Source organism: Equus quagga, chromosome 22 (genome assembly GCF_021613505.1).
Source record: "Equus quagga isolate Etosha38 chromosome 22, UCLA_HA_Equagga_1.0, whole genome shotgun sequence".
Classification (NCBI taxonomy): domain Eukaryota; kingdom Metazoa; phylum Chordata; class Mammalia; order Perissodactyla; family Equidae; genus Equus; species Equus quagga.
In genome coordinates, this window is record NC_060288.1 from 25593597 (window position 1) to 25619474 (window position 25878).

General features: G+C 37.3%; 1 protein-coding gene across 5 annotated transcripts in view; it reads right to left on the reverse strand.

The window, feature by feature from the left end:
* Nucleotides 1-25878, reverse strand: part of TENM3 (teneurin transmembrane protein 3) — a 582429-nt gene that overhangs the window by 108556 nt on the left and 447995 nt on the right. For 4 of the 5 annotated variants that reach the window (XM_046648641.1, XM_046648644.1, XM_046648642.1 and 1 more), the window contains 5 exons: nt 22048-22170; nt 6475-6689; nt 1009-1219; nt 476-577; nt 90-284 (listed from right to left, as the gene is read on the reverse strand). In XM_046648641.1, the coding sequence (XP_046504597.1) occupies nt 90-284; nt 476-577; nt 1009-1219; nt 6475-6689; nt 22048-22170 (846 nt within the window). The remainder of the gene's footprint in view (nt 1-89; nt 285-475; nt 578-1008; nt 1220-6474; nt 6690-22047; nt 22171-25878) is intronic. The other variant, XM_046648643.1, reaches the window with a different exon arrangement.

The following is a 25878-nucleotide window of genomic DNA, read 5'->3' on the forward strand; positions in this document are numbered from 1 at the left end:
AAGATTCATCTGCCAAACTAAAGATTACAAACATAATCTGTTTCTTTATGAGGATAACAAGAGGCTTCGGTAAATATTGACATGTTTACCTTCTTCACAATTTTCTCCTTTGTATCCTGAGTTGCAAGCACAAGAACCCATGATACAAATCCCACGACCCCCGCACAGTGGGTCAATACACTGGGTAGTCGGCACATCACACTCGGTGCCCTTCCAGCCGCTGAAACAGAGGCAGCGGCCCTTGGAGTACTGCCCGTTGCCACTACACAACACTGGACAGGCTGCTGTGAAATAAAACACGACAGAAGAATTAACAGCCACATTTCCCATCGAGATCCTGAAAGAAAAGAGACATCGCTGGAACAAGCAGTAGGCCAGTTCCCCTCCTTTCTTTCCTGTCTTGGTAGTTTTCTGAATTACTCGTGTTCCTACAGCTTATTCATATTGGCTTAAGAAAAGCATCTAACTGGCATACCTCTTGAACAATCTGGACCTAGAAATCCTGGAAAACAATGGCAAGTTCCAGAAACACACTCTCCATTTCCATGGCAATTTCGGGGGCATTCCACCACAGACTCTGAAGAATAGAGAAAGAAGGAAGACTTGTTGCAGAGCCTGCCTCTTGCACAAGGTAAACGTTCCCATCATGTAGCCACATGTTGAAGGAGGCATGGATGGCTTGCTCCATAACCAAAAAAGGACTCACTTAGACTAGATCTTTCAAACAATAAAGCAAAGCATTGCCACTTCAAATGCAGATTTTTTAAGTGTTTCACGATGCACCATCCTCCTCCAAGATAAATTCCAAATAATATTTTCTCCCAGTGCTTCCTGGTTTTCATAGTTTGTCACATATTTATGAATAAACAATTTAAAAATATCTCTCCCATTTTCCCTCAGGCTCTAATACCCTAGGAGTCATTCAAAGTTGGTGAAGATAATTTAGTTTCTATTCAACACAGCGTTTAGGCTGCAGCCTGGAAAATATGCTTTGAAGACCGTTCTTACCTATAACAATGGTATTAAAAGACACCTGTTCCGCATTTTTCCCATCATTATAAAAAGCCAGATGCCAGATCCCGGAATCCAAGTACTGGATAAAGCCAGCCTCGTGGAGACTGACGGATCGCGCCTGTCGTCCTGCTCTTTCCGACTCCAGCAGGTTCCGCTGCTCTCGCGCAATCAACCTGCTGCCATCTAGGAGCTCGACAAAGTCGTACTGAGGATGAGGACAAGTGAAACGGCTTAGTAGGCAGAAATATCACCATTGTGGCTGCTTCTCTCTTTTCTTTTTCCAACTTTTCTCCTTTGCTCTAATAAACGAATGGTCAGAAAACAGTTCCCGACTCACAGCTCTTCTCTGCATAGCATGAAAACTACCCACGGTGCCCCACTGTTGTATTTAAACTCCACAGATCATGTGTTCCCTGACTGGGCAACATGTTTTCCAAATCTGTTTAATTCTTATGACTGATGGAAAGTTTGGGGATATAAACACAAATCTATAACATTCCAAACCCAGCAGCCTTATTTCAGTTACACCACTAGAAAATCAAGTCTTAAGGTCTTCTCCTTGAATTCTCAAGTGGTAACAACCACTCTTGAATACTTACTCTGTGCCAGGATTATTTCTGATCCTCACAGCAACTATTCTAGAAAGGCAATGATATCTACACTTCAAAGATGAAGGAAATGGAGGAGCTCGGGCAGGGTAGACATCTGGGAATTGAGGCAGCTGGTATGCGAACTCAAGGGCGCTTTGCTCCAGAGTTCAGGCTGTTTCCACCACTCCACGCTACCCTCTCTGTGACCCTGGTGTAACCACCCCAAGCACCACGGAAAACTCCATGGGTTTTTCACTTAGCTACGGTTAGATTAAAAACATATAACAAGATGCCTTCACATCTTTAATCAAAGTCTAAAAAATTAAACAGTGGAAGTGTTCTGAAGGGATGGCAGCAAATGTAAATATGCCCAATTATTATTATGAACTCAGTCACCATTAAACTCAATTTTTGTTTTAGTAAGATTAATCTGGAACATTGGGTAGCTAAAAGAATTTAACTGGAGAATTTAAAGACAATTAAAACTATGGAACGTGATTGGTAATAGTGGGGTAAAATTTTGTAACTAGAGATAATGCAGTGAATTTGAAAGACACTGCCAAGACTTTACAATGTAGGGTTTTGGTTTTTGTTTTTTGTTTTTTGCTGAGGAAGATTGACACTGAGCTAACATCTGTGCCCACCTTCCCTCTATTTTGTATGTGGGATGCCTGCCACAGCATGGCTTGATGAGCAGTCTGTAGGTGTGTGCCCAGGATCTGAATTTGCGAGCCCTGGGCCGCCGAAGCAGAGCATGTAAGCTTAACCACTATGCCACTGGGCCAGCCCCCTAATGTAGTTTTAATAAACTTGTTAGATGACAGTTTCTTAAAAGTAGAGTAATTCAGTTTCTACAAACTCTTACCCAGTTTTGTTTTACTCCTGAGGCATGTGTTTATGGTGAAAGTATACTACAGTACTCTATATACTAATCATTAAGGTTACCACACTATATGTGTGAATCATCAATATTCTACTTTCTAATAGATTCCTTAAATGGAATTTCATCGGGGTCTATTTAAGGAAAAGTTTATTATAGGAATCCCTTAACACAGTCAAATTGGAATAAAAGGTGTTGTTGGGATTCTGAGAATCATAGTTAAATTCGTTGCCACTGTACTGATCACAGACCTCTACTGTTACTACTGGACAGAATTTAGAATATCTAATTCAGTTTCCAACACATTAAAATTTTTATTTAAATATTAAAGCATTTTTTTGTGTAGCAAAACTGCATTATAACATCACTCAGCTGAGAGAAATACAAACAATTGCTTTAACTTGATTAGCATTCAAAAATTTTTTTCATTTATATCTTACAAGGATGAAAATAATGACTGGCGTGGATATTTAATCCGCAAATATTTCACTGGTGGGGCTGGCCCCATGGCATAGTGGTTAAGTCCGCTGCACTCTGCTTCGGTGGCCCGGGTTTGCAGGTTCAGATCCAGGGTGTGGACCTACACATCACTCATCAAGCCAGGCTGTGGGGGCGACCCACATACAAGATAGAGGAAGATTGGCACAGATGTTAGCTCAGGTCTAATCTTCCTCAAGGAAAAAAAGAGGAAGATTGGCAACAGATGTTAGCTCAGAGTGAATCTTCCTCACACACACACACACAAATTCACTGGACTTGTTTTCCAAAATTATCAGAGGAAAATTAATTCAGCACTTTTGAAAGGTGCCTCATTCTCAAATAAGCCATTAATTTTCTCATCAGATTTAAATATTTATATTAGCATGGTAAAGAGACAAGAAAATGTTTCTTTTTATGGTCCTATTTCATATAAACATTTTTCTTCTCTAACATTAAACACAGTAACTGATAAATCGAAAACGGAGGAAATTTGGGGTTTTAAGTGGTCTTTCAAGCCCATACTCATAATCATACCTTTATCACAGAAATCACCCCTTGCATCACACTATGAACAATAAAATAAGGCTGGAGCGGTCAGCATGATCGTGGTGGAGGGGAGTAGCTGACAGTTGTTGAGTCTTTACCCAGTTCTAGGCTCTTCTGTAGGGGCATTTCATGCACGACTTCAGGAGGGTTATTCAAATACTTAAAGACAAGTTCCCTATTTAATGCTAAAACCATCTCTATGAAAAGTAAACAAATGATATGGAATAGAAATATTTAATAACCTTTGTTCATAGGGTGTAAAGTAATCACTTACAGGCAAACTTGAGTCTTGCTCTGTAATACCTAATCATAAGATGGAGACATGGATTCCCTGTGGGAGCCAGCCTCAGGATCTCATGCTATTTTTAGGATGAAATTCAGTCTCACCACTTTGGGGAAGCTATCATGAGACAAAGGTTATACTTGATAAAGGTATCTTGGTGGTTCATTTCTGAACAGGGAGACTATCCACAAGCTTAACTCAATTTAGATATTACGATGATGAGAATTCAGAATCTCTGAACACCGAACTGTTTTCTTAAATCAACTTTTTGGTGGTGGCATCATCTCGCTGTGTATCATTGGAATATAGAGGAGGAAGAAATTTTATAGATCATCTGATCCAACTCTTTCATTTAACAGATAGACACTGAGGTTTAGAGAAGTTAAGTGATTTGTTCAAGGTCACAAGGTTAAAAAGAGGTAGGGGTGTGTGCTTAGAACCCAAGTTTCAACTCCCCTTCTCAAACAGCCTTCATGCAAATGCGCTTAAATGATACAGTACACTATTAACTGTAGAGCGTTAAATTGCTTCCTTAGGCTTCTAACTGTCCAGGAGAATGAATTGGGCATCAGGGAGAAGAAAGTCAATTGATTTCTTGGCAACAGTCAAACGGACAGTTTTATAAAGGGTCACAAAGACTTTCAAAACTCAAGTGACTATTCTGAATGTCTGGCCAACTTTAATTATTTCAGGTTGATTTATTTAACATTCCCCAGAAACAGAGAAATGTTCAATTTGGGCTGCTTTATAGCATATTTCATGTTTAAACACTGAACTCAGAAACAGTTGTTTGCTCTGCTGATCTTGAATCAACCAGACTAAGGAACTCTAATAACTGTGGAGCTTAAGAAAATGCGTAACCTACTTAAACACATATACTGTGGCAGAAAAGAAAAGTGGATATCACGTATATTGTGTGTAAATACCAGAAGAATTATGAGAAAACCTGGAACTACACCTTTAATTTCCCTAATCTTATATAGTATATATAACTTGCAAAGAGTCAATTCTAAATCTTTAAATAAACCTTTAAAGTATATAACAGATTAGACAATTTTTTTCTGAAACTATTTTTTGGAATTTACTTTAAAGGTTACGTGCTCACTATTGTGCTTAGCTTAGAGGTATATTTCTTGAGTTACACAAAAATAATTTAATCATATAAGTGGTTCCAATGGAAAAATATTTTTTCCTATTTCACTGGACTATTGCTATAAATGCAGCTCTATCTGCTATAACTGCAGTTACAGAAACCCACTTCCATTTAAGAGAATCTGGTTATTATATCCTAGTCAGCATCACCTAAAACATGACCTGGAGTCAAATGCAACTGTAATCTAAAATTTAAAATTGGATGCTAGTACACAAGAAAAAGTATTTGATATATAAGAATTAAACATATTTAATAATTTAGATATGAAAAATGTTAAATCAAAAAAATGAATACACCAAGGCATGATATTCAAACATTTCATGGATATATAATTTATAATACAAAATCTTCCCTGATCCACAATGACATTAGAAAAAGCATGTTCAAATTTTTTTACTCATCTTTCTTTAAAGATAATCTTTTATTAGTATATGATCATCTTTTCTTTATAATTTATATTCTTAGGTTATGTAAAAAGCATTTCTCACAAAATTACATAATATAAAAAAAGCATACATGAAAATCCTCCAGTTCTCATTTTACCAATCAAATTAAAATCAGCATGAAATTCCATGGGTAAGTAAACTGATTATCAAGTACAACTTAAGCTCATCCAATTGTCAACTTTAATTAAGCATCTATCACATTTTTTGAATTTCTGTATTTACTAATATAATAGTTGATCTTGGGAAAAGTCTGAGCTCCAATTTTATGGTAGGTAATTTAAATAATTTCTCTTAGACATGATGGGACTTCTTGTAAATCACAATTTCCTATTTATACACCATGACCCAGTATTAGATTATGAAAAAGCCTGTGGAATTATTGATAGTGGCTCTCTATCTGTGACTGTTATTGTGAGGTGATTTTCATGCAAGCGAACTGTCTTTAAAGTTCTTTGAATCTATAATATAAGGATATTTGAATTGTTTTGAGTACCACACTAATGGGATCATCCTTGGCTTTCCATGAAAACTCTGCCTTTTTATTTCAGTGTTCATCGTTTGTAGATGAGGAATCGTGGCTCGAGTTGATAAAGTTCCTATCACCATATTTATGTTTATGTCCCCATAATTTCTTTACTGGGTAAATCTGGCATCAAGTAAAAAAATACATAACACATTTTCAACAGAATGAATACATGTTTGAGATGAAAATGTTATGCATCTATTACATAAAAGGAATAAGATCATCTGAAATTATTATAGAATCTTTGCAAAACAGTTGAAAACCCACGGTGTTTTACAAGGTGCTCAGATGATGTTCAATATTCATTAGGTTACTCACAAATTTTAGTACATTTCAATCAATCAATAACGCTTAAAGCAACTTGGGAAGAAAATGCTGTTCTTCCTACTCACTCAAAAACCTCAAGATAAGTGTAACCTACATTCAAAATTGTTTTCACTGTAAAAAGATCAATAGAAAATTGGTCAAACAGTTAAACAGCTGAAGTTAAGAAACAGAATAACTTTAAAGATGCAAACTAGCAGTTTTTCATTTTATTGACAACAAAGCCCACTTTTACCTGTGTATGGGAAGGTGGTAAGCCTTTTCGGCCATATACTCCAATCAATGCATCCTTCTGAAGAGAGATATTGAATTTAAGAAACTGTGGCTGATCAATAAAGAGCTGTGATCTCCAGAAGATCCCAGGAGGAACCTCTTGAATTGCTCTTCGGCCGATATCAAGTTCTCCGGAATCTATGGTGTTATTTTCTTGTGTAAATCCACCTAATTTTCCTGAATGTAAGAGATCCATTGAAGAAGAACAAAAAATTAAAAAAACAAAACAAAACCAAAAAACAAAACAGCTTTCCTTTCAAAAAGTTCTTTTCACCAAATGCTTAGACATTGCATCTCCTGAAAAGCGAAATGCTCTCATCCAACGCTCACTTGAAAAGCTTTTTTGTTAGATATTGTCGTTCAATGAATTCTGATTTAGCACATTCTTTAGGATACTTAAGTCAAAACTCTTTGAGTTTCCTTAGGTATGCCTATTACTGAAACTGTTTTCACACCTACAGTCTTTCTTGATCACTTGACACATAATTATCTTACAAATTATATGTCTTGTTATTTCTTGGGAGAGACAAAGTCTGGTACTTATCAGTCATTCTAAACATACAGAAACACTGCAAAAGTGTAAATTAAGGCAGAATGGATTATGGAAATTTCCCAATCAATCCTTACGCAAACCACAAAACCAATCAATGGCACTGATTCATGTAGTTCCCTCTAAACTACATATTAGGATGAACGAAAAATCAGATGCTGGAAGGGAGGCAGAGAAGGGGAAGTGGGGACATTATGAGGGCAAGGGAAGGAGGGGGAAGTATAAATTCTCACAAAGTTTTTGATGTAGGCTGCCACAACTTCTCCTTTCTGACCCTCATCTCACATTCACTTTCAGCCTTAGCAGGCACACGTGTATGAGCCCCTCAACCAGCTTCGACCTGTAGCAACAGAGACTCTGCTCCCCGGATCTCTGCCACCTCTTAGAGACCATCTCCTCTCTCTGTGCGAGGCCTGGTTGTAGGAAACAATCCAAGACTCCTCTTTTTTGTAATGGTGTTCCCCTCCTTCCCTCTTTGTTAAGGCTGCTTCTCAGTTATTCTGAGGGGGTTAGTGACAAAGGAGGTTTTATAATTTGCCTTAAACGGACATAAAACCACTTTGTCTCTTATTCAGAAAGGGTCCATGAAGGCTTAGGAACAGCATGAAACTGAGACAAATTACCCTCTATCAATTCAATCTTTTTAAACTCGGAAAGTTGACTTACCACTAAGTTTGTTCTTTTAGACATTAATCTGAATATTAATTCATATATCACATAATATGATATAATAGCCTCTAGAGAAGCTGTTAATTCAAAATTTAGAGGACTTAATTTCAAGTCGGAGAGGTGTGAACAATTTATTTTAATGTCAGAGGAGAGCACCTTCTATCTACGAAGAGGTATTAATTTAACATTGAGTTCATTTTTGAGCGTTTACTAGGGACACAGAACTGCACATGATAAGACGAAATATAAACCAAAGAATAGAACCTTAGAGATTATCTACTCTGGCTTCCACGACTTCTGCTATCAAGCAATTAATTACGTGACTGGGAAGACAACACCTACAAACTAACAAATTAGATGACAACCTAAAGCAACAGAAGGTCAAGGGTCAGAGGAAGGTGACGTTACTGCAGCTGGAGGTTGAAAGACTTCACAGAAGAGGGAAGTTCTGAGGTGAACTTGGACGGACAGGCCGGGTGAGGTTTCTGAGCTGGGTAAACATCATGATTAAAAACACGGTAATGGAGCTGGACATGTGTTAGGGTGACGGCGAGCAGAGGGATCCATCTGGCCAGAAAAGCAGTTAAGAAAACTGGGTTTGGAGTCAGACCAACCAAGATCTGAATCCTGGCTCTGTCACTAACAAGCTGTGTGACCTGAAGGAATATATTAAACCTCTGATCCTAAACCTCATCTGTAAAATGGGGATAGTAATAATGCAATCACAGGACTATCCTAAGGATTACACGAGGCATCACATGTAAAGAGCCTGGCTCTCAGGAGGCAGTGAATGAATGGAAGACATTCACGGGCCTGTCATGGGAGTAACGGGAGACAAGGCTGGAAAGGAGCATGATAGCAGTTTGTGGAAAGACTTGAATGCCAAGCTGAAAAACTTGGTCTTCAAACTTCATGTTAGTGACTTTTTCATATTTTGTATTTTCAACTCTACAAAGAGCATTATTCCATCCTTCTTCCTGAAGATATATATATTTATTAGTATTATGTTACTATGCATATAATTTATGGCATTCTTAAAAAATAGCTACTTGAAGTAGACTTACTATGAGTAAATTGTATTTCAATGCCACAAAGGCATTTAACTGTTCCTCAGCTGTGTGTGTATGTGTGTGTGTGTATCAGGACAAACAATTCAAGATTACTAAGGAATATGCCTTGCGATCACAGATAAGTATGGCAGATAACCAGGTTATGGCCATTAGGGACTAGAGTGATTCACAACAAATTCACACCTATGGAAAAGTGAAGTTTGAGGCAGAGTATGTTACTAGTAAACATTGAGATTGTTGTCTACTTGGACCCCTGCATCCTACAATGACACATGTACCATTAGTTGCAAAGGATGGCTATGGCTAAATGGAGACCCAGGAAAGATTCTGATCAAGGATATAGGGGAAATGACGTCATTATTTCAAGGATATTAAAGCACAGTAGTGTGGGAAGACTAGAAGTGGAGAGACGAGTTAGGATACAGATGCAATCACCCAGGTATGAGGCAGGAAGAGGCTGTACAAGAAAGCCTGACAAAAATACATTATTTACAATCCCACTGCCTCTCTTCTTTTTCCCTGATAACCATAATCAAGGCAGTTAACAACCCTTCAGCTATCAGGTCTATTTTTCTTGAACTAATTCAGTAATATAAAATGCTCTGGGGAATAAAAGTTCAAAATTGGGTTATACTAATCATTGTAATTTTTCATGTATCAACTCATAAACTGTGCATCATTCATTAAAATTTTAAATATTCATTTTATGATAGTAATGCATATTCATTTTAGCAAAATTAGAACATATATTTAAATAAAAAGATAAAAAACATAATCCTACCACCCAGGGATTATTTTTGCTTCTGATCTAACCAGACGTCTTTCTTCATTCATAGAAAAATTTTAAATACCTGAGACCAACTTCTACTTTTCCTTTTGCATGCCTCTGCACAGGCACCTGTGTCATCAATTACCTGTCACTGTAAAGGTTAAGGAAGGTGAAAAAGAGAAATGAAACTAACTTTCACTGAGAACCTACGACAGGCCAGGTAGTTTCACCTATATTATCTGTGTTAAACTTCAAAACAATTCTGTGAGGTCAATATTATTTGGAGATGAGGAAACTAAAGCTCAGAGAAGTAAATTACGTGCCCAAAGTGAGTGGTAGGGTCAAGAGTCAAAACTAGGTCTGCCTAATTCCAAAACAATGACGTGCTTTTTTTTTTATTTTGAGGAAAATTAGCCCTGAGCTAACATCTGCTGCCAATCCTCCTCTTTCTGCTGAAGAAGACTGGCCCTGAGCTAACATCCATGCCCATCTTCCTCCACTTTATATGTGGGACGCCTGCCACAGCATGGCTTGACAAGTGGTGCATAGGTCCACGCCCAGGATCTGAACTGGTGAACTCCGGACTGCCGAAGTGGGATGTGAGAACTTAACTGCTATGCCACGGGGCCGGCCCCCAAACAACGTGTTTTATATAATCATCAGTATAATCTTTGTTGTTTTTAAAAGTATTATTTTAAATTACTAAGTTTTAAATTTATCTATTTCATATAAAATCATATATATTAACCCATTGAACCACCTTAGAGAATCTGCTTAGCTTTCAATTTTAGGACATAAATTTATTTTTATTAGGAAGGAAGGACCAGCTTTTATAAAATAAAAACTTTTAAAAATAGACACGATGTAGGCTTAATATGGATAAATTGTATTTCAATGCCACAAAAGCACTTAATTGTTCCTCTGTGGTGTGTGTATAAAATAAAAACTGCCACGGATATTATAACATGATATTCTCTGTGTTATAATTTATAATAAATTCTTAAGTTTTTCTCTTCTGGTTGACTTCTACATGAAACTATTTTTAAAATACTGAATAAATTAGCAGTCCTTTTTCTCACTAAGATCTGTTAGCACACCTATCATATTTAAATACAGAAATGACTCATATTTAGACTCATTCATCAAGTTCATACATTTCTAAGGCTATTATACTTTATTGTTATTAACAAGTTCTACTGTTAGTATCCGAACCTTACATGATTTAATCTACTCTCTGGTGTTGATCTTATCTATTGCTGCTATAAATGGTTTCTAGCAGCATTAATAGCATACCTGTGCTTTGAGAGTTGGAAAGCATAAACTGGTGCTAATGCCAGAATTTTTTCCCAAAACATCACCTTTGCCCAAGAGCCTTAGTTTTGGAAATAGTGATCGAGTTCTGACTTCTAAGGTTTCAGGTTTCGTGGTGTCGCTTTCTCCATATACTGATTTTGAGGAGTTAAAATCTTTCTCACTGAAATGATAAGTGTATCCACTATTATGTCAATAAGTGTATCCACTTATCCAACTAGTCCCACAGCTAATGTAACAAGTGGCTTTTTTTCAGAGATAGGTTCTTTCATTTGTAAAGCAAAAGAACCACAGTTGACCAAACGTGTTTGAACGGGACATTGTGTGATAGTGTGATAACTGTTTTCTTGTCTCTCTGTAACAAAAAAGCCCAACTAATCATAACATCATAGACCGTCAGAGTTCAAGTGCCCAGGAGGTCATTTAGTCCAGGAGTCTTCAAAAAGAGGAGTCCAACCCCTAGGGCACACGAAGACTTTTCAGTTAGGAAAGAGGTAGACTGTTTCAAGGGAATTAACGTCTAGAACCTCAACAGTTTCCATGTGCAGACTTTCTTTACAACAGAAGGGCTTACCTATCGTAAGTGCAGAATCTTACTGTGACCCACTGTCTTGGAGCATAAAGCTTCCAGTGTGTCAAAAAAGGGCAAAATTCAAAGTATTTTTGTTGATGAAGGCTGTTTTATTCAAGACACCATAAACCCTAGGTAGGGCTTCGGTGTCTTTGAGGTAATTCTACCAAGGACCCCGTATGGAGTTAAGAAGTGAAGTATTTAAGACTGTCGGCAGGTTTTGAAATCTGACCTATCAAGGGGGAGGAAGAATATTTTTGTTTAATGCCCTCATCACCCACCCCAACCACTGTCAAAAATTGCTTTTTACCTGCCAAAGAGTCTTGTGATTGCAAAGAGAATATCAACATGGTAAGAAATCTTAAAGGCAGTGACGCCTTATTTAATCTCATTGTCAAACCCATGGCAAGGATTTGTGCTTTATCTATCTCTCTGCCATCTACCTGCAGTTAGGAATTCAGAAGTGAGATTGTTGTGACAAAATGTATATTAATTCATTCCAACGGAAAAAATAAGTCAGACTTTTTCTGATGGAAAGTAAGCTTGATTTTAATGAGTACTAGCTACGCCAGTAAATTATCTAGTAGGTATTTCCCATAAATTAAATGAGCTAATTAAAGAGATACTTAAAGCATATGATAAAAGCACTCAAAAAAGATTACACTAACAAAGGTGAAATAAAATGAATGATAGTTCCATTTTCCACCCCATTCTGCATATACCAGATTAAACAAAGTGCCACTAAGTAGAACGACTCACGTAATGAGAAGTATTTTGCCAAGCATTGGTGAAGCCTTTTCTGGAATACTCCACAGAAACTGAGAAACGGACAGATTCAGAAAACTGTGCAACAAATCTTTTTCAAAGTAGGTAGCTGTCAATTCTCTGCTTTCAGTAAAACTGAAGAAGAAATGTGATGCCATTGATAGCTTATAGACCACTAAACACACTTTTTGGAAATAGAAGACCATGTGATTTTTGACATATGACCAATAAGGAGTTCAAATAATTGACCAGCATCACTCTAAAAAAATCCTTCCATTCCCATCTGCATATTTTGTAGCAAGATTTCTTATATTTACATTTATCAAAAAGGAAAACAGGTATAGAATTGATATTGAATTTTGCTTTGCTCTTGCAATAAGTAATATTCACCCATGAACTCACAAGTATCTGAAAAAGTCCCCATTCATCTCATTCAGAGAGTTATTTTCAATACATTTTCACTTTTTATATTTAATAATCAAAATGTTTAACATATTTATATCATAATTAGCTTGATTTCAGTCAAATGTATACAACTAATAATTGTAAGCACAATTCAATATAGAAGAAAACAGGTTTCTTAGAACACTTAAGAGCATTATGGCCGCAGGAAATAAAATTTAATTTAAATTTGTATACATATTCAGTTTTAGGGGCACAAGAACAAAAGTCTGAGGATCACTGATTTATTCTAGCTTTTCCTATGAAATATGAATCGCTCTCTCTCTCTCTCTTTTTTTTGCTGAGGAAGATTTGCCCTGAGCCAACATCTGTGCCAGCCTTCCTCTATTTTGTATCTATTTTGTATTTTGTATGAGGCCACAGCACGGCCACCAATGAGTAATGTAAGTCTGCACCCGGGAACTGAGCCCAGGCCATTGAAGTGGAGCGTGCTGATCCTAAACCACTGGGCCACGGGGCCGGCCCCTGAATCTCATTTTTAAGTGCCTGTCAACTTGTATTTGCTTCAAATTATGACACTATTTAGGATGAATTTATTTTGAATTAAAGTCTTAGGATGTGTCTTTTCTAAAAACTAGATGCAGACCTGACCGCTCATTATAATCAGTGATGGAGAGAGAGAAGGACTTCACTGATTTTTCTCTGCTTAAATCCACTGAATGGGAAGCTTAGATGAATATAACAGTCCTGCTAAAGCCTCTACTGCAGATGTCAGGGGACTACCGTTTTGTGAAGGGCCTTTGTCTTTTTAAATTCCGCACTGTTGCTTTTCAAGGCACGGCCCTTCTCTGATTTGGCCAAGTCACAGGCGGTCACTCCTGTTCGCATTTTCAAATGCTCCTTATTGATCGTAAACACACCTGGAAGTCAGCGAGCCACTGGCACAGTGGGATAAACTCGTAAATACTTGGACAATCTTTTCCTCTGAAGCTCATCAGTCCTCGTAGATAAAAGCCTGGACACAGATGTCTTTCATCATGTCCTGAATTCCAGAAAACTTTGGCTTCAGAGTAAATGAAAGGAGGGCCAGTCCTAGCGCTCTCCGTCCTCCCTTACTGAGATCACTCCATCTTTAAACCCCCAGAGTCTGAACCTGGGAATGATCATAGGAAAAGCTAAGGTTGTCTGTAGGTTTTACTAAGAGAAAAAGGAGGAAAAATGGAGGAAAAAATAGGGCAACAGCGTGCCCTGTAGTTATTCTAAACTACAGAGCTGGTGGGTTAGAAATCAAACCAATTAAAGCCTTCCCAGAAAGGGAGAGATGGACCACATCTTCAAACACAACAGAGCATCATCTGGAAGATTTTGTGCGTGTGTGTCCTGTCGTTCCTGAATGTGGGAGCCACCAGCAGTCTTTTTCCAACTGACTGTGATTTTTCCTTTCATCAGTAAGCATGTGTCACAACAGTCTTAATGTCTTAAAATACAGCTGTCAGAACCTGAAAACATAAAGAGAGCCATATACAAAGCTATTGCTACTCCTCTCCTATGAGATACCCAGTTTATATGAAAACACATCAGTAAAGTGGCATTTTTCAGATAAAACACCTTTCAAAAATTACTTTGTATTCTGAGATGTTTTATAAATAATAGTTTACCAACCCCAGACGTTATAGGGACAAAACAGAGTATTTAAAATCATACCAGTAATTAGGAGACTTGGTATCTGTTCAAAAATTATTTGTGACATCAGAAAACCACTGAAAGTGAAACAATACTACATGTTTTGCCACGTATATCATGAATTTGCTGCCTGCATATGATGTGAGTAAAGACGCCTGTAATGATTAACAGGGAAAGGCAGAAAAGAAATACAACTGTGAAAGGCTAACTCAATCGTTGAGGGGGCGGTAAATGATAATATCATCCTCAGTCCCACAGAGGCACTAATAATTAGGACGTCAGGAAGCAAGGTTAGGCATTTATAGACGATCAATAGCCCACCCTCCAAGTCTATGACCTCACCTTGGATTCAGACCCTGACTTTGAGATCTCTGAGAGAACATGCCTTTTTATAAATAACCACATGCCATAACTTAGCATTGTGGATACACAGGGCTACATCACAAGCTACGTGAATTAAAACATACCCACCCTGCAAACATAGTTTAATGGACAAAATCAACATAGCACCAGTTGAGGAACTATTGTACATTGCAACACAAATACTACAAACAATTTTGAATAAAACTCAACGCTCTTCCAGCCCTATGAGTCCCATTTCTTCAATTCACAGGCAATCTTTATCTTGCTATAAATTCTATTTCTCTTAAATTGTCTAGTACTTGAGACAATTCATACATGAGGGACAACAATGTAAAATTTAAAAGCAATCTGAATTATTTTGTTTCAACAGGAGGAATCATGTCTATGTATATATACACACACACACATGAGGTTTTCAATTTGTACTCATACAAAAGGAGTTTATTTTTTGTTGCTGAGATATAATTGACATACATTATATTAGTTTCAGATGTACAACATAATGACTCAATATTTGTATATACTGCAAAATGATTACCACAATAAATCTACTTAACATCCATCACTCACATAGTTACAATTTTTTTTCTTGTGATGAGAACTTTTAAGATCTACTCTCCTAGCAACATTCAAATACACAATACAGTATTATTAACTACAGTCACCATGCTGTACATTACCTCCCATGACTTAATTATTTTATAACTGAAAGTTTGTATAAAAAAATTTTTTTTTGATTGGAGGAGTCATTTGCCAGAGTTATACTAACCAAAATTTATGGCCTTTCATTTTTGTCTTACATTATACCATATATCTATGCTAAATTTTGGCATTTGTCTTATTGCTCCTTTCAAATAAACCTGTGTTGAAATGTCTACCCATGGTACCCTCTACTTTTCCTATTGTGCATTTTCTAACTCATACTAATTGCATGCTTGATTCCTGTCTTGCCTAGCAATTCACACACTCTGGGAACAACTGTGACTGTGTTTTCACTGTTGTGTTCTCCGAACCTTGCTCTGAACAAGGCACATGGTCTACACTCAATAAATAAACTCATGGTGAATGAGTATTATGCATTCAAAGGAAGAGCATTCAATAGGATGTGATGGATGTGACATCCTGGAATGTCCAATGTCCTAGGTTATAAGAGGCTTTAGAGGATATTATTGATGCTGATTTAAGGATCTGTCTCCTTAAGAATTTTGCTACAAGCTACAAGTACATAATCTTGAATTGTAGAAAAAAGTGAACTAATAATGTCTGACATACATCAAATACTTACCATGTTCCAATCACTCTTGGCACCCTACAAGAATTATCTGATTTAAACCTTAGTACTACCCCATGAAGACACAGGAGGTTAGAGAAGGTAATTTACTTAACGCCACCCAGTGAGTGGCAGGGCTTCAATTCTTAGTCACTATACAGCACCAACATTTGCTTTGTGTCTACTTTATGCCAGGCATTGTGTTGACTCCTTTATATACTTTATACATACTTTAGTCATACTATTTTCATTCACTCATTCAACAAATGCTTACTGGGCATCTATTACTGTGCTGAGAGCTTCGGACAGAGCAGTGGAAAAATAAATACAATCTGTGCCTCATACTCTAGCAAAGAAGACATACATTAAATGGTAATAGCAATAACCACTAACATTTTTCAAGCATTTACTATATACTACCCATCATTTTTAAGTATTTATGTTGAATACTCAAGATCATTCTAACTGATGAGAAAACTTAAGTACAAAGTCCCCAGTAACACAGGCATTCACGATCAGCACTAGGATAGGAAAGTATGTGGTTTGGCCTCAAGTGCCTTGATTCTTTATCTCTCTGCTATATTGTTTCAGTATTACAGTATGGTGTGATTAACAGCCAGATTGTGGAGAGCCTTGTAAGTCATTTAAAGGTATCTGACCAGGATCTAGGTCACTGAAGGGGTTAGGCAGGGGATTGATATCTCAAATTTGTGTTTGAAGAATGGATGAGCAAGACAAGAGAGATATCTCCCAGAAAGAAGGTGACTTCTGTAATCCAGGTGAGAGATGATAGGATCCAAGAGATATTTTGAAGTTAGAATTGACAGGACTTGGTAAGTGATTGAGTATGGGAGGTAAGAGAGTAGGAGGCGTCAAGTGTGACTCTCAGAGAACTAGAGAATGATGCCATTTCCTAATATAAAAAGCACTGAAAGAAGGCAAATAGGGAAAGAAAGATGATATGCCAAATGTGTTCTCCAAAGATGGCCACAACATCTTCCATCCCACATGCCTTATGTAAGGTGTCCCTGCCATTCCCCAGTGAAGAGGGGGAGTTTAATTCTGCTTCCTATGAATCCAGGCTGATCTTACTGCCTTTCTTGACCAAGAGGATGTGATGGAAGTGACATCCTGGAATGTCCAATGTCCTAGGTCACAAGAAGCCTTCTGTGACTTCTGTCTGGGTCTCCTGGAATGTTCCCTCTTGGGATACTCCTCTTCAGGATCAGCCACTATATTCTGAGAAGCCCAAGCCACATGGAAGGCTATGGTCAGATGCTCCATTTGACAGTCACAGGTGAGTTACAGCCAACAAATAGCATCAACTGCCAGCCATGAGAGTGAGCCACCTTAGACTCCCAGCTCAAACAGATCCAGCTGACATCTGAAAGCAATTGCATGAGAGACCCAACACAAAAATTGCCCAGTCAAGCCACAGAACCATGAGAGATGATAACAATTGTTCTTTGAAACCACCGAGTTTTGATGTGGCTTGTTATGCAATAATACGTAACTAAAGTACTTGATGGGTTTAGTTTTAGACATGTGGAGTTTGAGGTGCTTGGAACACACCCAAGTGGAGATGTTCCAAAGATACTTGGATAGATTTTATGTAGTTGATGTCTGGAGCTCAGAGAGAGATGTAGGCTGTACTTATTGATTTGGGAGCACACAGAGTGTAACATAACACACAGCACAGAGAATGTAACTGGAGTCAGGAGAGTGGATGAGAGAGCTCAAAGAGATTATATTCTGAAAAGATCAGAGTCCTGGGTAACAGCAATGTTTACGGATCAGACAGAAGAAGATAAGTCAACTAAATAAACTGAGAAGTCACTACCAAAAAGTCAGGAAGCCCAGGCAAATGTGGTATCATAGAAGCTAAAGAGAAAGAATATTTAATTAGGGGGGATAGGTTACCTATTAAATGCTACCAAGAACCTAAATACAATAGAGATTGAAGAGTATTAATTGATGCTACTGACAGAGCAATTGCTAACTCTGGAAGACCTCGGTTTCCATGAGTGGTGGTGGTAGAGGACAGTCATGAGAAAGGAGTATCACAGAGGCCGGACTGGGTAACAGGAGTAAGTGAAAGGTAAGGAAATGAATTAAGTGAATATATACACTACGTTCAAGAAGGAGGGGAGAAGAGAAAGATAGGGTGGGACTGGCGTAGGAGGCAGACTCAGGATTTTTTTTTTAAAGATGTGAGAGATTTCAGAATGTTCAAATGTTGACTGAAAGATATCAGTAGAGTGGGGAAATTCTGAAGATGTAGAATGGGATCAAGAGTCCTTATGCAAAGATTAGCCTTGACTAGTGAGAAAAATGTGAAAGGATAGGTCCACATACGCATAGGAATGGAGATTTGTTTACATGAAATTCAGAGAACTCCCTCCTAGTTTTTTGTTCAACAGAACGTAAAGCCATCTGCTGAGACAGCGGATGGACTGGAGTTTTCTGTACAGTAGGAAGGTTTGAAATAACTGTTAGAAGTGTGGGAGCGAGAGTTGGCAAGGCAAATGTAGTAGGGCAGCCAGACTGTTGAAGTTGGTGAGCCAGGAGATGGGTATTATTATTCCTTCTTTATGTATGAGAAAATTGAGGCTCAGAGAGGTTAAGTAACTTGTTCAAGGTTACAAAGTAAATAAATGAAGGAGCTAGGATTTGAATATAAGCCTGTGTCATTCTTTCCAGGTCATTAGGCTAAAGGAATTCCTTGGTCCAGGGGAATAATTTTAGTTTCTGGAAAAAGACTGGTGTTTGAGCTAAAAACTTCATTCTTACTTCTTTCTTCATACTGCCCACTTCCATCAGGATTTCCTGAGACCCCACACTTCTGACATCTCATCTCTAAAATTTGTAGTCAAAGAAAGTCTCAAGAACAATCAGCAGAGGATCAGGGGGTATAATAGGAATTCTTCTTTTCAATACTAAATACCATTTAGCAGCCTCAGTTTAGAATTAACTTAAAAGCAAGCCGGGAGTTTACTGAACCCTTAGTACCATGACTGTTCCTTAGAATTATATTTATAAAATAAGAATAAAGTAGGACCGCATAAACAAGAGTACTACATTTAGAAGCCGTGAAGTAATTTTCTCATTATGCTTAGCACGGTAAAGTCTCCTAGTGGGCTTCGTTCAGAATTCCAAGGCTTTCATAAGGGTTGGAATCTCCTAGAATTTCTAAAAAGATGACGGGATCTGCTTCTCTGGACAGTGTATAAAACTGAAGTAGTGGGTGATGGTACATGAACATTGAGGTTTGTCACAGAGGTTTAAAAGCAGTGTTTTTAAGGTACCTCCTTTTTCCAAATAGAGTCCCCCCACCCCCACCCCCTGCACTCTAGGTCTACAAATATTTAATACATACCAAGAACATTTACTTGGAAAAACGAAATAAGAATTTCTTACAATTTAGAGTTTTTTGGGTTATCTGAGAAATAATAAAGAAGACAACAAGTGACTACCGTCTACATCACACCTCGGACAAGATCTGAGCCCAGAGACAGCCTTCCTTCCATAAAGAGAAATTCCTATGAATCTCCTAGTCCAAGTGGCAGGGGAGGGTCAGTTTTTCTCCAGGGCACTAACTCATTCTGGGGCATCTGTTATCTTACGTGGGAGGCTAGAAAGAAAGACGGTACTTGATTCACGCATACACACAGTCGCTTTCCAGGCGCCCAGAGACTGAACTCAGCGCATTCTATGAGCACGTGGGGAACTTCAGTCCCTCTTAGAGAAGGAGAATTTCAGAACAGGGCTTTTGAACCTGTGGACCACCATCCTTTCTAAACTGTGAAATTATCTGAGTGAATTTCAACTAGCATTTGTTATAAATGGGAACTACAATAAAACAGAATAGAAAATATCGGGGTGCATTTCACAAAATGAGCATGAGTACTATTTCGGGAAACATATTTCAGATATATGTGCGTATGTGTATGTGGGTGTCCATGTAACAAGTATTTCTCACGCAGTCATGGTCAATAGTTTCTCACTGTTTTCGAGGACTCCAGCTCCATGGAGGTTTCTGAAGCCATATTTATATGACCTTCTTCCAAATGTCTGGGGTTCATATGATCCTAGATTGTCATAAAATTTTCTTGCAGATCTGAACTACTAAGCATGTTGACCAAGGTTACAAAGTAAATAGGTTTCCCGAAGAAGCTGGGATTTGAATAGAGGCCTATGTGAGCTGAGGAATGCTGACTAGACCGGAGGTTTTCCCTGGAAAATACCAGTACCCAGGACCCATCTGTGCGAGCACCTCTGACGTCACAGCTTTCTCAGGATCAAGCTTTTCAAGTACTGTGAAACTAATTAGCCACACTCTATTTTCATTTTAATCATAATAAGAGGTTAGGATGTTGTAAAACAAATAAAATGTCTACAATAAGCATTTTTCTCTTTAGTATAATTTCTTCAGTCTGAAAAAAAGTTCCCTACATGTGTGGTTAATAAGTGCCACTTGACCATTTTCACAGGAACCATCCACTTTAAGACACAGTCTAAATTTCAATCTATATAAACCAGAAATAAATACTCTTGATTTCTGTGTAGTTACTTGATTTGTTCATATGTGTGTTATCAGCGTATAAAAAAATCAAACCATTGTTTAAAGTAATTATATTTTACTTAATTGAAATTTCCCACCAACAGTTTTAATCAGGAAAGCTTTTCTTCACTTTTCTTTAATCTACTGTGCAGTGACTTCCACTGTCACCAGTTTATAGTTTTTTGGAACGTGTAGGACTTTGTATGAAAAGGCTCCATACAGGGGTGGGGGTGGGGGTGGGGATATTATTAGTATGAAAATCTAATGTCTTTTTTTTTGGTGAGGAAGATTGGCCCTGAGCTAACATCCGTGCTAATCCTCCTCTATTTTGTTTGTGGGATGCCACCACAGTGTGGTTTGATGAGTGGTGTGTAGGTCCACGCCTGGGATCTGAACCCTGGGCCGCCGAAGCGGAGTACACAAACTTAACCACTACGTCATGGGGCCAGTCCCCAAAACCTAATGTTTTATAAAATTCCTCAGCCTCCCTAAGAAGGAAGAGAAGTGCCATAAAGTAGTATTGTTAAAACAGAAGATGGGAAAGCAAAGAACAACAACAACGAAATATGTAAAAGCATTAGTCACAGTCAATGGTTAATATAAAATGCAGCATATATATAAATATAAATAAATATATTGTATTATATTATATATAAATATATAATGCTTCCTTTTAGTCTTGCAAAGAAACTAGCCACTTGAGGATGAACACAGTTGACGCCAAAGCAGAATACAAATATGCTAGATAAGAAGAAACAAGAGGAAGAAAAGCTAGGGAAACGCTTAAAGACAAACAACACATTTATCATGTGAGAGGAAAAGGTGTCTTGATCTGGTTGCTTTGAGATATAAAGTATTAGGACATTTTGCAAAAAGTCAGAGGATGCCAAATGCCAAGACCTATATAGAGGCACACACACCTACATAAAAATAATAGACGGGTATATACAATACCATTACATGTGTATACATTTTTCTGGGTGTTTAATTTGGAAAAATGAAACAGAGCATTCTCTAACCTACCTCTTAAATTCCATTTTTAATTCAGAGCCAATTGATTTGAAAGTCTGTTAGCCCGAAGCGCAAACTTTTGAAGGTTTAGAGAATGGGCAACCAGAAGAAAGGTCAATAAATTATAATCCTTTTACGTGTTTTGCATTTAAAGCCTTTTTATAACAAAATTAATGTAGTATTCCAATTCCACATACTATTTGACTGAAGAAAGCTTAATAGACCCAAGGTAATATAAGAGATGACGCACTGAATCATAATCTATTTACAGACTCAAAATAAAATGAAATACACACTTGCAGGAAGGAAAGGTGACCTAGCCATCAAATCAGAAGGCAGAAAATCATATTATTCCTATAATAACAATGTGAATGCCAATCTTTGAGGTCAACTAATAAAAACCACTCATTAAAAAATGATATCTGTAATTCCAAACATTTTCCATCTCCCACATAAAACTGGATGTAACATGAGTAAAAATAAATTTATGGAAAAGAAGTGTTAAAAGAAAACTACGAGACACAGAATTCTTTCTCTTACCATTGTCGCCAGAAGGTAATGATACAGTGTTTGTTGGCATGGTATCAGAATTCACTTTTCCATTCTCAAATGTGTCATTTTCAGTCTGCTGTAACTGCCAGTTGAGGCCAAAGAGATGCATTGCTGGGGGTGAAAAATACAAGTTGTTGAAAGGTCTGCTGTTTTTAGTTACAACAGTAAATGGTAAACATGTTTATAACACGAGTCATATGTAAAGTGAAAATTTCCATGTTCCGAAACACCAAGGATAACTGCATAATAAAAATTAGAGTACAAATAGTTTCTCACACAAATGCAATTTAGGTAGCAATGCAGTGCAATATGGCAGCATTTTAATAATGATTTGCTATTACTCAGTTAATTGCTACCAGGAAACTCTTAGGAATGAATCATTATTTGCTCTGCTTTGTTCCAGTTTCACTCTTCATCATCATTTAAGTAAGTGGTAGAATGCTCTATAGCAGCATTTGCCAAGCTTACTTGACCACAGGCCACTTGCACATGCATAATACTTTGTTGCAACATCTACAGGTTCTCAAGAGACACAATGCTGTTCATTTGGATTAAATCAAAAACTAAAAACTAGTCTCACAGATGAATCTGTTGGCAGATGAAATGATCAAAATAGATTCAGATGTACAAAACATAATAATATTTGAATATCCTAAATTTAAGATGAATAATCTTCAAATTTATGACATTCAATTTAGCAATGACACAGAGGAAGCAACATGTGTATGTGTCAGGTAATTTCATGTAGAGTTTCTGATGTGGGTATTTTTTTTTTAATCTTAATTTCATTAATTTATTAGAATTTCATTATTATTAATTTGTAAAAATTTTGTAAATGTGTTTACTAATTTTCTTTATTTAAAATATTTAGAAAATAGATAACTAGAAGACTATATAATTATACATTTATAAATGTAGTTTAAAATTTTTATATATTATTATTTTTCTTAATTTATTTAAAATATTTAGAAGATTAATCACTGCCATATTAACCATTAACACTTACAAACATTCCTTTGTGTTCCACAAAATGTAGTTTAGGAATTAATACCTAAAAAGGCTAAGTTTCCCTATGGTCATATTATTATATCACAAAAGGGAATTTTTTGACATTATTTACTATATACATATTGGAATTTACCAGAGAGGTGAGGAAAGACGTATGTGTTTAAATAACATTGTTAGAGACAGTGTGATAACAACCACTGTCAAAAAGCCCTTATTAAATATCCAATATACGTAGTAACAAAACTAAATCGCACAGTATAAAGAGCCAGGGCTTCAGGTGTAGTTAAATTTTGGTTCAGTCCTCAACCTAGGATTTACAATCTTGGACAAATGATGTAATATTGTTAAACATTAGGTTTACGTAGAAAATGAAGCTGTTCAGACCTACCCTACTTAATTGACGTGAGCTTTCTAGGCACTTTATGCGAAGGATAGCTGGCACTCAGCAGGACAGCTCTTAGCATATAGGCATTCCATTTATTTATTCCGTACTTTACATCATTGAACTTTTGGAGTCACCTGACCAGATCATAGTACCTCTCAATAAACAGTCCCTCTGCCTGCAATGCTCTCCACCCACTGTAAAATACCTACTCGTTGCTCAGACAGTAAGTGTCAACTTCTGGCAGAAGCTTTCCCTCACTGGGCTCAGCATCCTCCCGACTGTGTGAGTTCACTCCTGTAACTCATTCACTTTCTACAGGGCCTGCTACCTAGTAGGTCTCAATAAATGAATTCTGTTTTCGAGGTTTTAAAATCTAAGAAAGCACTGTTAATGGATAAAAATATACTAATTTCAAGGAAAAGTTTAAAAATATAAAACAAATGCATAAATGGCTAAGAATGGAGTGCTATATCATTAACAGTTCATTAATGACTGCCTTAGCGTAATGCCATATGAAACATAGTTGAGTGGAAGCCCAGTAGTACTATACACAGTTGATTGAATTTTTTTTTAAAGATTTAACAGTTTGGAGACATTCTATTGCCAGCCTCACATTCTCTTGTTAACAATACCTAATATAAAATCATGCTACCGTAAAAAACATACCATGAATAGATACAAACATAGTTACATCTACCCTGTAGATTTGTAACAAATGTTTATACTCATACTTCCTGCTTAAATTATAGTCTGCCGGCAATTCCTTTTAAACTCTTGATTTCTCAAGGATTAAGATACAGGTTATAGAATTCTCAAATTTACCAATTATCAACTTCTAAAGAGGTATAACTCCATACGTCATTTGCATTAAATTACGTAGTGTTTGAGTGGCATAATGTCCAGAGTTTCTAAACATTTACCACTTCATGCATTCTTCAAGGTTTCAGATATTTCAGCAATTTTTGAATAAAATAATGGGAGCTAGTTCTGCACACAGTAAAAGGTTTGACAGACATACTTTGGCACAGCAACGATATATATTCCAAAAGGGTCAAAGTTTCTACACAAAATAATTTATCATCATGGTGAGCTTTTATGTACCATAAGAAGTCTTCTTCAATGATAGATTTGCTCAAATTATTGGTTTTAATAGACTTTGAGGAGGAGAGAGAACCCATGGATCGTGCACAGATGTCAAATGTTATGTTTGTGTTCAGAGAGCTATTTTATTTTTTGCCAGATGGCCAACAGCTTTATAATATATGTTTTTTATTACAAAAAATCTCAATAAAATGAGAATCCAGTTCTACTTAAGATGCTGTATAATGAGGACCATACCCAATAATATTATATCTTGTTTAACACTGCACTGAAAACAGACCCACGAGTTGTTTGGTCTTAGGAAATTACATACTTTGAAAACGTTCGCGTTTGGCATTTAGTGGAGCTCTTGACACTCAGTATGCGTAACTTAAGATTTTTACATAAATACAGAGCATTAGTGAGACTGGTTCCAAAGTTAATGAGAAAGAGACAGACAGACAGAGAGCGAGACAGAGAGAGGCAGCAAAAAGTCAAGAATGCTACAGAAATTACTGAGCACTGGTTTAATAAAACTACATGGAATGTCTTGGCAGACAAATAAAGGGAAAATTAGTGAAATAAAACACATCTGTAAATAAAGAAGGGCCAGCCCAATTCTTCAAGGCCTGAGCTGGAAAGCAGATCTGAACCCCTGGGAAAGCATTTGCTGCCGCTACTCACAAAGACTCCAATGATCCTTGGTTTACGCAGGACCTAATGGAGGGTGTGGGAAGAGCGTTAAGATGTGGCTGGGAGCTCTGTGCTCTTCGGAGGCCCTCACCCCTCTGGGCAGACAGCTTAGATGAGGAGGTATATAGGCTGGCAGCCACACCAAGCATTCTCTCAGCCACAGCTGGTGTTACAACATGGTGATGCTATCTATTTAAAAAATACAAGATTCACTGAACACTTACTATGTGTCAAGTCTTGTGCTAACGCTTCACCTGCATTATCTCATTGAATCTTCACAAAGACTCCATTGAATAGTTACTATTACTATATAGATTTTTTTCATTTTAAATCTGAGAAAACTGGGGCTTTTTGAGAGTTTAAAGTTCCCAGCAGTAAGCTGTGGACATTGACCTTAAACCCAGACCTTCGGACAACAAAGGGCGTATCGGGACACACCTCTCTCTTCTACCAGAGAGCAGTGGGGCGTGAAAATCCATTCAGAAGGAAGCAAAATGTAACTTCCGTAAGGGCCACAGGCTACAGATAGTGCTTCTCCACTAGATCTAGGAAACTGAAGGCAGACACAGCATTTGGGGTGGAGGGTGGGCAAAGATATTAACAGATATTATTTGTATGTTCAGGTATTGTTCTTCCATGCAAGTACTTTTCCA